The sequence below is a fragment of the Cygnus atratus genome, chromosome 2 (assembly GCF_013377495.2).
Source record: "Cygnus atratus isolate AKBS03 ecotype Queensland, Australia chromosome 2, CAtr_DNAZoo_HiC_assembly, whole genome shotgun sequence".
Lineage (NCBI taxonomy): Eukaryota > Metazoa > Chordata > Aves > Anseriformes > Anatidae > Cygnus > Cygnus atratus.
In genome coordinates this window covers 51,300,248-51,312,662 of record NC_066363.1, presented here as the reverse complement: position 1 = coordinate 51,312,662, position 12,415 = coordinate 51,300,248, and the positions used below count along the sequence as shown (strand labels likewise).

The window sequence follows — 12,415 nt, the reverse complement described above, 5'->3', positions numbered from 1 at the left end:
AGGGGGGCCAGCCTGTGCATTGAATGAAGCTGGCTATTTTTGAAATACAGCGGGTCTATTAATATCTGACAGATACTTGCAGCACTGATAGACAGTTCTTAAAGTTAACTAAAGGTGACTGAGCCAGGCCACTTCCATCTGACTGGCAAAGCTGGCAAAATACCAGTTCAGTTTGAATCTGTCTGCTGGAATTGCAGTAGCTTCTGCAGGTCTAGGTCATGGGGGTCTGACAGTAGTCTAAGGTTCAGAGCACATTTAATGTTATAGACTTAAGGCAAAGAAATTTCATTACCAGTTCCCTTCACATGCTCGTATTTCAAGTTCAGGCATTCTTTTATCGTGCTCCTGAAGCACACGCCACCCACAGAGGAAGGTATGTGTACACAACGTTAATATTATGGTACTTTCTTTGTATCCTTTTTAACAAGTGAAAATGAATGCCTTGAAAATACTTGCATTCTGCACAGTGGTTTATCAATCTGACACATTCAAAAGCCTTTATTTAGTCTAACAATAGGATTTAATATCCTGACTTAATTCATTCCAACCTCGTCTTCTGTGGCATTGCCAAGTAATGTGAATTGTGTCCACTGGCTTTTACGTAAAGATGTTTCATTTTTAAGTGAGCTCTGAAAATTAGAGAGCTCTGATTCATTTTAAATTCTTTCTAGCTTGATTTCATTTACACTGCCTGTGAGTGATTTTGCTCTATAAGCTTCTTCACTGGGCATAGTTAGTACTATTCTTAAATTGTAATCTGCATTAATTATCCATTAGTTAGTGAATACCTGCTCTCTAGCATGACCTAAACCTTTAATTAACCTTTATCCATTTTTAATATAATTTTATTTGCTGGTACGCTATGTGGAAATAGAGAAGTTATCTTTATGTCAGAAGAGGTTTATGGTACTCAAATGTTTAGACTCTGGTCTATAAACAGATGCAGACTAGATGACCTGACGAGAACTGTTTGTCATTAAGCTGTATTTCAAAGCTTTCAGGGAGACATCAAAAAAGGATGGTTTGTTTGCTATCTGAGATAGAGCATTCATTGTTATTGGAGTTGAACTATGATTAATCAGAAATGGTTTTCTACCAAACGTTAAAAAGAAAAAAAAAAAAGATTACTCAGGTTTGGGACACCTGCTTTGTTGTTATCCAACCTGTTAGGTCAGAGAGAAGGAAGCTTAATCAGATACAGTGCTTTAGAAGGAAACCTTGATTGCGATGTTTTGCCCCATTCTTAGTTTTGAAAGGAGAGCCTAAATGAGATTTGAAATTAGTGCTCTTGCTGTGATGCTTGATGTTGATGTGAGATTAAGGCTGGTCACGCAATTAAAAAAAAAAAAGTTGTTATTTAGCCTTTTCCATATTGAAGATGACAAAATATTATTTTTAAGTTTTCTTGAAATAAGTATGGAGGAAAAAAAGATTTACAGCATGTGAAAAAGTATGATTCAATGTTTATCAAGTTATGCTTTATTAATAGCAACAATGCTGTAAACAGATGCTTTAGTGATTACTTAGAATGAAACAAAATAATCCTTGTATGGAATAAAGAAAAAGGATTTAAGGTCACATACTGTAACAGGATTTCTCTCTGTTTTTTTTTTTTTTATTATTATTGTTAAGTGTGTCTGCAATACAAATTACTGTAGTTGGTTATGGATGTGCTGTTTGCTTTCTGGAAGCACTAAACTTTCTGCTAAAGCTCATCTCCTAGTACTGCTGTTACTTTTTGTTTGTTTGTTTTGTTTTGTTTTTAATCCTATGGTGTCTGGAGTGAAAAGTACTGGGATAGTACCATACTTGAGTGACACACAGGTTTTGCAGCCTCATATTAAGTTGAAATGTAGTGTCATTCAGAAGGAATATGAGAAAAACTGTAGCCATACATGCTGTGAAAATAAGCTGCTGTGTTTTGTTCCCAGGCTGGAGACACCCTGAGCTGGTGCACTGTGCTGGGTTGGGATTTTGCCAGTTTTAATGCAGCTAGGGGGCATCAAGTGATGTTCGTAGAAGCACAGAATAATCAAGGTTGGAAAAGACCTTCAAGGTCATGAAGTCCAACCATCCACTTGACCTACTGAGTCCCATCGCCAAGTCCCTGAGTGCATTGTGCAGTCCGGAGCTGTGAAGCATTGAGTGGATCAAATGGCAGGTGGTAGCTGAGGTGGAATTTCTTTCATCAATTAAGAAAGCCTCTGAAGGAAAGAGAGTCTGAGTCTTACGGATCCTAGTGCATTGCATTTTACTTGAAAATGTCAGAGGATTTTTTTTCTAACATTTCTGGTAACCTTCTGAACATCTAAAAGAAAGATTTAACAAGATTTTCTAGACTACTTTAGTGGTTTTTTGGCCTGTTTTCCTAAGAAAATGGGGATTATAAAGTTGTGCTTCCCAAACAGGTTTGTCATTATATCCATTTCCCTCTCTCCTTGCCAGTTTTTAGTCCTTCAATAAATTTCAAACAGTTTTAAGACAAGTTGCATAGCCTAAAGGATATTCTTTTTCCAGACGTTCTGTGAAAGTTTCCTTGTTTAATTTTCCCAGCATGGGAAAGGCAGAGCATGAGCTAAATTCTAACTAGACAACAATAATTCACTGGGTTTTGTGAGGGAACAAATTCAGAGGAGATCAAGCTCCATTGATTCTGCTAAGATACTAATTGTTGGGGAGGGCAGGTTTTTTTTTTTTTTTTTTTTTTTTTTATACTTCATCATGGTGGTCTGACTGTAGTTCTAAATGTAAGAAACTTGAATTTTGTGTGGTTGTTATTTTTAAGCCTGATTATTTAAGAATACTGTAAATTGTTCAACGATATTTTCAACCACAAATCTAAATACATTTTTAATATGGTAAGACAATTGAATATTTAAAAACTGGATAAACTGCCTTATTCCAAATAAACTGCAGTGTTAAGAAATACAAAAAGGAATGTTCTCTGCTTCTAGTTCAATTTGTATGCCTATGATAATGCAATCACTTTTTGTTATACAAGTAAATAAAATGGTGTCATGCTTGTGACTCCTTAATGAAGCATTAGATTTGAAAATGATTGTATTGTGAGACAATGATATTGCTGGTATTGTCATGAAAAGATAGAAATGAATAATTTAGCAAATGTTAATAGCACAAGTAGCGTATTCCTAAGTTCACAGCAGGATGTAATGAATTTTTTCCCAAATGCAACTGCAAAAAAATAAACTTCCATTTACTGTTACTGACATCTCCTTTTAGTATTAACCATTATGATCTCAAGCCAGTTCTGCTAGCTTCTTCAGTAGATCAAACTTCTGATCGAAAATTTTGTATGCATCTTAGAAAGTCTGAGAAAGACAGTATACCAAAAGCAGTTGCTTATCTGTTGTTACTGCTGTTGCGATAGCACAGAAATAAATTCAGAGTATGAATGCCATATTATTAATAAATTAACTAAAATCTCTTTGAAATAGGTAATGTAGAAAGACTATGACTGATAGATGAGTTAGTTTTGTAAATAGCTGTTGGTAATGCCAGCTGGCAGATTTGGTTGAGCATGGTTTTCAGTTGGTCTGAGTTTGATATCTAGATCGCAGTGCTAAATGTAGTTCAGCTAGTACTTCATACATGCTTTCTGTTCCATCCATCCTCACCGCCTGACCTTTTTAAGATAGTTTTTCTCTTCAATTCTGTGTCAGGAATATCCCACGTATTCTAACTGTAGTTACATATATTATTAAAGAGTTTTTCAGCTTCAAGGGATATATGCTTTTTCCCTTTCCTTCACTCCAAGTAGTGGTCATTTTCCATGTCTTGTTAGTTATCAAGCATTGATTTCCCTTGCTGTCTGTTATGGTCTATTCTGTTTGGGCTTCTTGAAGTAACTGATGCAAGCTTTCTGTTTTTTTTTCGGTTGAGGATATTTTACCCTAAGTCTTGCAATAATATACACTCAATTACTATTCTTCTTCATTGTTAGATTTTGCTTCAGATTTTTTAGTGAAGACCGTCATCTGTGCTCTTAGAATGTATCTTAAAGTAAGTGGTATCGTTGATGTGCAGGCAGCTGGTGATAGTATCTATATTTTGCTCTCTGGATATTACTGTTTTCCGGAGAGGAGTTGTGGGATGGTTTTTGGACCTGCAGTCTCCTTGGGGTGGGAGGAATGTGCTATGGGGCTGTGCATATGATCACCTCTGTAAGTCTAGGGCAGTAAGAGTGGGATGATCCCTTCCTCCCTGCTTCAGTTCCTTGGTTTTAGCCTCTTTCACTTAGGGTCACTAATGCAGTAGATTTGTTATTTAGCAGGGCCTTAGTGCAGCTGCTCTGCATGTGTCTGCGTACTCAGCTGGTAACACAACTCTCTCAATGTCTTTCAGGAAACAAGATTTGTAGGAAAAGAGCAAAGCTGTCAGGGTAATATGCTACAGGAAGAGAACAGAGGTTAAGGGGAAAGTTGTCTCTGGTTAGCAAAGAATTTGCAAACTAAAATCCCTGATAATTATAGAACAGAGGTAAAATAAACAGTATGTGCCTCCTCCCAAAGCTCTCTACTGCTTAAAACCCCTTTTTGGCTCTAGCCCATCTGACTTGCTAGAATTTAACTGGGGAAGCCAATGCTGACTGTAAATCTTGCTTGTCGGTTTAGCCATGAACATGTTATCAGGATATACTTCAGAGTACTTCCTGTCAGACTTGTGTAGTCAGGCAACTTAGACTCAAATATGTTCATTCTCCATAAAATAAGCTTAAAAAATGTTTAGGAGTCATTTGTTTCCTACTAATTTAGTTTTTGTGGAAAAATTATTTTAATCCTGCCATACTATTTATTTAAATATTAAGATGTTGATATTTGATTGAGAATCTTAAAACAAAGCTGCTTGGATCATTTTAATTGAATAAACAAGAAAATGCAAGTGTGAAAAGATAATTGGATGAAATAATTTGTTCATTTTAATATGATTTATTTTACCTGTCATTAACTCTTCTTGAATGCTCCAGCTGGTGGAAATAAATTATTACATCTTATTCTCATTTTCAACTTTTGAAGTATAAACACTGCTTGTGAAGAAGAGCAAATCAAAACAAATATTGTTCTTTGTACTCACTGCATTTTTGTGCTTCTTCTGAAGGTCATTCTGTGAGACTGCTGGGTCAGAAAAAGGATAATGGAAAACGTTTGGGTGGAGCACGACTGGATTTGCCAAAGATCAGGAAGAATCCACTGATAGAAATCATTTCCATCAATACAGGGTAAGAATCTTATAAATTTATAAAATATTCAGGACTGCTGAGGAATTCTGTTTATCTCTTTCTGTAGACCTGGTGTATAACTTCTGAGTTACACAGGAAGAGGTAGGATGACCACTTGTAAATAGTAAATGATTTCAAATGGCATTCTTTCTGGAAAATAAATCTCTGCTTATTTCAAGACTTCTGCTGTTCAGGGCTGCATTTAGTCACGCAGTCCTCTTTGTTCGTCTAACTGTGTCTCAAAAGAAAAAATCGAAAAAGTATTTATTTATTTTTTCTTTTTTTTTTCCTTTTTTTTCCTCTTTCTTTCTCTTCCCTTACCTCTTTTGTCTTATTCTTCTGGAATATCACTTGTAATTTACTAAGATACGTAAACACTTAATTGTCAACCCAAATGTATAAATGGCTAAATTAGATGTATTTGTTTTTTGCCCCTCTAATATGTTTCTAAGAGTTTTCATGCTCATCTTTAAGCCTTTGCTTTGTTTGAATAAACTAGTCTTTGCCTATCAAGCAACTGTAGATGCTTATTTATCTATAAGATTATGAGAATTTTTCTGCTCTTTATTTCTGCTTTTAGGAATTCCATCTGTAATCTCCTTTCCCTTGATGCTTTCCTTTTCTCCACTCCACTCAGTTATCTACCAGTTGGTCAGTTTTCTAAAAACAAACAAAAGTCCCCCACACCAGTCCTCTTCCTATTTTTCCCATCTTTTTCAATTTACCCAGTAATTTCCCAGCTGGCAAATATAAAGTGTGCTACTCTAGGCATCCCAGGTAGGTGAGAACTTATTGTCTGGAGGACAAAAAAAACCAACACAGTGGTAGACCTTAGCTCTTGTTTTGAATTTAGTCTAGCACTTTCATAAATGTCTCATAAACCAGTTTAGCTACTATCCCTTTTCTCCTCCTTTTCTTTACATAATTCTTCCTTCATAATTTGATGTAAAATCTAGTGCTCTATTTAGAACAGAATATCAGTTCAAGACGTAATGTGTTTTTTTTTTTCTTCCTCTGACCGTAAATGTATGGGTGACTTTTTCATATTTTTGTATTGTAATACTTTTTTAAACTGCAGAGTCATGCATTGGTTGTTTTTGAAGTCTACATATGAGCTCTTCTAGTACAGTTATTTGTAGTGTTCTAAATTTTTCTTTCCCTGTTGTCTTTCCTGTAAATGACTTTTCTGTGCCTGTGTGATCAAAATCCGTTTCATGATTAAAAATAAGCAAAGTATTCTTTTATATTTGGTTATGTCTAAGTTTCAGATGATATCCACTTTTCCATTGATATTTATAACAATCTAATGTAGTAATAAATTTCTAGTTGTAAATGTCAAGGTTGTAAACTAATTTATCCATGGTCTTGCTTACATGTCTTTTGATTTCAAATAGTACATTGAAGATGGTACTGGAAATAATAGGTTTTACAGGGTTATTGTTAGCCAAATTATAGAAGTTAACAGAAACAGGCTACCGTAGGGTGTATATACTTACCACTAGGCAGCTGATGAATACCAACCCTTTTTTTTTTTTTTTTTTTTTACAGATTTTTAAAAATTTGTTCTTATCTTGAACATGTTTTCATATTGGTTAAAATAAACAAACAAAAACCCTACAAACAAACAAAAAAGCTATTTTAAAAGTGATCAAACTGCAGGCCATTAACATCTCCCAAAGTTGTTACCTTGGGAAGACCTTTTATTTAGGACATGACAATTTACAAACCCTTATTACTTTCATTATTGCTGTTATTGCTGTTCTTAGGTCAATACGATATGTATTTCATACTGTAGAATAACCTAAAAAATAGTAGAAGCCACAAAATAGATTTATTTCGTGGAGAATGAAGTCAAATATGGACCAGAGTTTTGAAAACGGTGAACACACAGGTCAGTTGTATGAGGCAGCTGAATTACCTTGCATCCTATTCTTTATCACAAAGTATGCTCAGGGAATCCTTTCTCTGTTGAAATGCATGTTATCACTTCCTTATTTCCCCACTCTCTTCTCCTGTGTATTGCCGGTGACTTTTTTGGTTACTAGCATGGGGTTTGAAAATTAAACTGTAGCTGTACAAAGGCAACAGCATTCACTTTTCTCAAATTGGAAAAATACAACCAGTGAAGAACAAGGCACAGTATATGTTATTTGTTGTGATCTGACTCTGTGCATTCTATCAGCTTTGCCTTAATAGTCTGCCTTTGATGATTTTTAGTACAGTGCTCTTTTCTGAGAAATGAATTTGGATCAGACTGGAAGGTCTTAAAATAATAAGAGATACCTAGTTAAAAAATGGTGATTTCCATTTGGGAAATACGTTTGTCTGCGGCCATTGATTGATAGTGTCTAGGATCAGCATGAGCAGGGCTGCTCGGTGAAGGAGGATGAGAAGGAGCCAGAGGGTGCCACCAGCCCAGGCAGTGCCCTCACCACCAGGACACCGCGCCAGGTGACCTCAGCCCTGCGGGCAGTGCTGGCACCAGTGGCAGAAGCCATCAGCAGTCCCAGACATGGCAAACAATTAACCAGAGACAGGGTACAGGAGACAGGCACAGGGCTGGAAACAGGCACACTAAATCCAGGGAAGGGCTGGGGACACAGGCCTGCACCTAACTGGGGCTCCTCACCCAGAGGGGTCTGGTGGAGATGGCAGCTGGGGCTGGTCGGGGCAGTTAAGGCCTGTTGGTGCCCTCAGGGCTGTGACAGATGGCGGTGTGTTACCATTTAGTCTGGGTCTTAACTGGCTCTCGGCCTTTTCTGAGAGGCTTGTTGGGACATGTGTATCCCTCAGCCCCAAAACACTGGAGTCATTGATGGCTCATGCTAACCCCTTTCCCTCTTCAGTAATACAAATAACTTTATGTATGTGGATACCTGCCAGCTGGAACTGTTCTTCTGAGAGTGCAGGAGGGCCAGTTTATTTCTGGGAGTCTGTAAGCTTGCTGGCTACAAGAGTCAGATATATCATAATAAAGCTGTGTCTGAGAACATGGGCACAGTTGAAATGCAAAAAAAAAATAAAATAAGATTTGATTCTTAACTCAAGATGGTGTCAAATTCTCCCCTGTAATTCTGACTTGGGGCTTCTGCTTGTTGATTGTTTCTTCCCTCAAGCATGCAGGAGAAAAAAATTCCTGTCCCGAAAGATTCTGCCCTTGTATAAGCATAAACTTTTTTCTTGCCCATACATGAATGCATGCACACACACATGCATGCATCCCTTTCGATGTTAGTTTTCCCTGGACTGCTGTTGTACATGAGCCTGCTCAGCTGTTATGTCTAATGAATCGTCTGTCCTGCCAAGGGACAAAGACATTGTCTCCTCTAGAGTATGCAGTCAGTAATAATAATAATAATAAATAATAATAATAAAAAAAAACAACACAGAAAACGCACACAAACTAGATATGGAATATCTGTGGAGGTAAGTGCTGAACCACCCATTGTGAGGCAGCTCAGGGTTTTCACACAGTAGCATATTTATCCTTAAAATGGTGTTGCTACATCTTTAAAAGGATCTGGTCCAATATTTGATTTTTTTTTCTGAAATTTTTCTTTTAAGTGTGGTTGCTCTGTTTTCTCATTTAGAAATCCAAGCTATCATTATCTGTTTAATTTACCATGGCAGTTTGTGATTCTGTCAATAAACTGTGACTCCAGAGAAAACCTTGCATCCCAGGAGCAATGTTTCCGAGTTCTTGAGTACGTTCCCAAAGACTCTGTGGTGAGTACCACAGTAGGGGCACAAAGGACTTACCAGACTTCTCTGACACACTAATATACATTAATGAATCTTAATTTTTCAATGTGTCAAATACCATAAGGACGCTCTACTATCCTAGTATCCTGTATATGCTTTAGGTTGACCTCCATAGTCTTCCCCTAATGAAAAGTGTCCATTTCTTCCTATATTGTTTGCTTTTACCCATTATCGCTTAGAAAAATTACTTCAATATTTTCCATATCAATCAATCATTTAATTTTTTTCTATGTAAAGGGCAGTTAATAAAAATCCACAATTCTGGCGGAGTTTGGATAGTTGTATTGATATCTAGCCAGTTCTACAATGATATTAATAGATTGGAGCCTAGAAACAGTGATTTGTCCCCATCTCCCCAAATCATCTTCTGCTTTGAATTAAGGAAACCTGGTTCCATCTCCATCGCTTTTTTGTTCATGTCCTAAGCATGTATTTTGCAGGTCATATTGCTGAAACAAGCAAGGTAATAGTAGAACAGCATGTTAAATGCTATTTAGAGAAAAAGCATAAAGCTATTTACTAATTTCCTAATGTTCTTATTCCCTCTGCCAGTTTGAAATAAGAAATATAAATGTTCTGAAATCCATTTTGCCTTACAGCTTCATTTTGGTCTATGGAAATATCTTTCTCTTCATGATCTAACCTTAATTAGTGCCAGTCTCATAACGTATCTACCCACTCAGGCAACTCTTCAGTGGGATGAAAACCTGGTCTTCCACCTTTTAAGAGAGTAGTTCTGTATCCTGAATTCTCTATTTCATAGCCTGGACTGTTAGTTATTGATGTACCTGTGTTGATGTACCATGGCCTTAGCTCCCCTTTATCCTGCTGCTTCCACCCATGTACACTTCAAGTATGATTTTATTTGTGCTTCGCATGCTTAACAACTTTGTCGGTGACATGGACAGTGGGATTGAGTGCACCCTCAGCAAGTTTGCTGATGACACCAAGCTGTGTGGTGTGGTCAACATGCTGGAGGGAAGCATGTTGACTGCAGGGATGCCATCCAGAGGAACCTGGACAGGCTTGAGAGGTGGACCTGTGTGAATCTCGTGAAGTTCAAGAAAGCCAGGTGCACGTCCTGTGCCTGGGCCTGGGCAATCCCAAGCACAAGTACAAGCTGGGTGGAGAATGGATTGAGAGCAGCCCTGAGGAGAAGAACCTTGGGGTGTTGATGAGAAGCTCAACGTGAGCTGGCAATGTGCACTTGCAGCCCCCAAAGCCAACCATATCCTGGGCTACACTGAAAAGAAGTATACTTAGCAGGTTGAAGGAGGTGAGACCCCACCTGGAGCCGTGTGTGTTCAGCCCTGGGGCCCCCACCATAAGAAGGACATGGGCATAATAGAGCAAGCCATGAGGATGGCCATAAAGATGATCAAAAGACTGGAGCACCTGTCCTAGGAAGACACGCTGAGGGAGTTGGGGCTGTTCAGCCTGGAGAAGAGAAGGCTCCGGTGAGACCTTATTGCGGCCTTCCAGTACCTAAAGGGGGCCTACAGGAAAGCTGGGGAGGGACTCTTTATCATGGAGTGGAGCGATAGGACAAGGGGTAATGGCTTTAAACTAAGAGAAAGTAGACTTAGATTAGATATTTGGAAGAAATTCTTTACTCAGAGGATGGTGAGGCCCTGAAACAGGTTTCCCAGAGAAGCTGTGGATGCCCCATCCCTGGAGGTGTTCAAGGCCAGGCTGGATGGGGCTTTGGGCAGCCTGGTCTGGTGGGAGGTGTCCCTGCCCATGGCCGGGGGGATGGAACTGGGTGGTCTTTAAGGTCCTTTTCCAACCCAAATCATTCAATGGTTCTATGATTCTATGCCTTGGGAAGCATGAAGGGAGTCCAGTATGAGTTGTGTGAGCTGAACATGGGCCCACACTAGAAGCTACTGTTGGGTGGGTTGCACATGCATCCACTGAAGTGCTTTCTGTACTCTGAATTTTCTGCCTTTTTTTTTTTTTCTTTTAGAGCAGGTAAACTATTGTGCTGCTGATGTAGCTGTCTAGAAAAGAAGTCCGAGCACATATACAGGATGTTCTGAAACAAAAAGAATATAGCAAAGTGTGTTTTAGTCTAACTCGAGAGCTAAGAACTGTTACAGTCCATGATAAGTTGCACTGGGGACATAACCAAAAAGTCAGGTCTTACGAGGAGCGGCTGAGGGAGCTGGGCTTGTTCAGCCTGGAGAAGAGGAGGCTCAGGGGCGACCTTATCGCTCTCTACAGGTACCTTAAAGGAGGCTGTAGTGAGGTGGGGGTTGGTCTGTTCTCCCACGTGCCTGGTGACAGGACGAGGGGGAATGGGCGAAAGTTGCGACAGGGGAGTTTTAGGTTGGATGTTAGGAAGTACTTCTTTACCGAAAGGGTTATTAAGCATTGGAACGGGCTGCCCTGGGAGGTGGTGGAGTCACCATCCCTGGAGGTCTTTAAAAGACGTTTAGATGTAGAGCTTAGCGGTATGGTTTAGTGGAGTACTTAGTGTTAGGTCGGAGGTTGACTCAATGATCTTGAGGTCTCTTCCAACCTAGAAATCTGTGTCTGTGTGTCTGTGTCTCTGTCCAAGTTTCCCAATTTTCTCAGTCACCTGAAAAGACTGTGAATCCCTTGTAGTCTCATGGTCTTGTCACTTTTTTTTTTTTTGCTGAATTACTAAGCTACTCATAGGGCAGGGAGCTGTTTAACATTCCAAATGTAGATTGCTGGGCTGATGTAACTCAAAAGGAGAAGATCCACATTGATGCCAACAGTACTGTGTTATTCACTGGATACTCTGAATGTTGAAGAAATGCAGACTTTCTTTTCAAGACTGTCCTTTTTTGCAAATTTGAGAGTGAACATGTGTAGTAACGTTCTTAGAAGCTTCTTTAGAAGTCCTTGATGCTTCTTGTTAGTTTTGTAGTATTTTTCTATGCTGTGCTTTGAAGTTCTGTGTTGGGGGTCATTCAGAATGTTTCTAAGCTGATGATGGATCCAAATATAGCAGAAGAATTTATATACATATCTATATGTAGTTCTGCTTACAGTACAGTTAATTTTGTGACTCAGGTGATCTAAAATTCATCATTAAACAGATAAGCTGTAGAGTTACTGTCATCAATCCTGACATTCACAGGCAAGAATATTTCACTGGTTATGAATTATGAAAGGTTAAAATTCCGTGCTTTCATCATTTTCTGTCATAAGCAGTTTTTCAGTTGTATGATGAGTTAGGGAATATGAGGATTGAATTTTCTTCAAGAGTTGCATTTTAATTTTGCATGAGGTCACATAATATTCTCTCTATAATATTGCATTTGAGCGTTTGTTTAGGATCAGGTAATCCTGCCCTTTTTTTTTTTTTTTTTTCTAGTTCTGCCCCAAAATGACAAACTTAGAGCTGAAAGTATTTCACTTTATATTTTTAATGTGGATATCTGAAAG

The 12,415-nt window shown here is 38.4% G+C and overlaps 1 protein-coding gene across 1 annotated transcript in view; it reads left to right on the top strand.

Annotated features, from left to right (window-relative positions):
- The window catches only part of CDKAL1 (CDK5 regulatory subunit associated protein 1 like 1), a 434,104-nt gene that overhangs the window by 152,843 nt on the left and 268,846 nt on the right, over positions 1-12,415 (top strand). Inside the window, exon 8 of the mRNA XM_035549604.2 lies at positions 5,116-5,236. Coding sequence (XP_035405497.1) covers positions 5,116-5,236 — 121 coding nt within the window. The remainder of the gene's footprint in view (positions 1-5,115; positions 5,237-12,415) is intronic.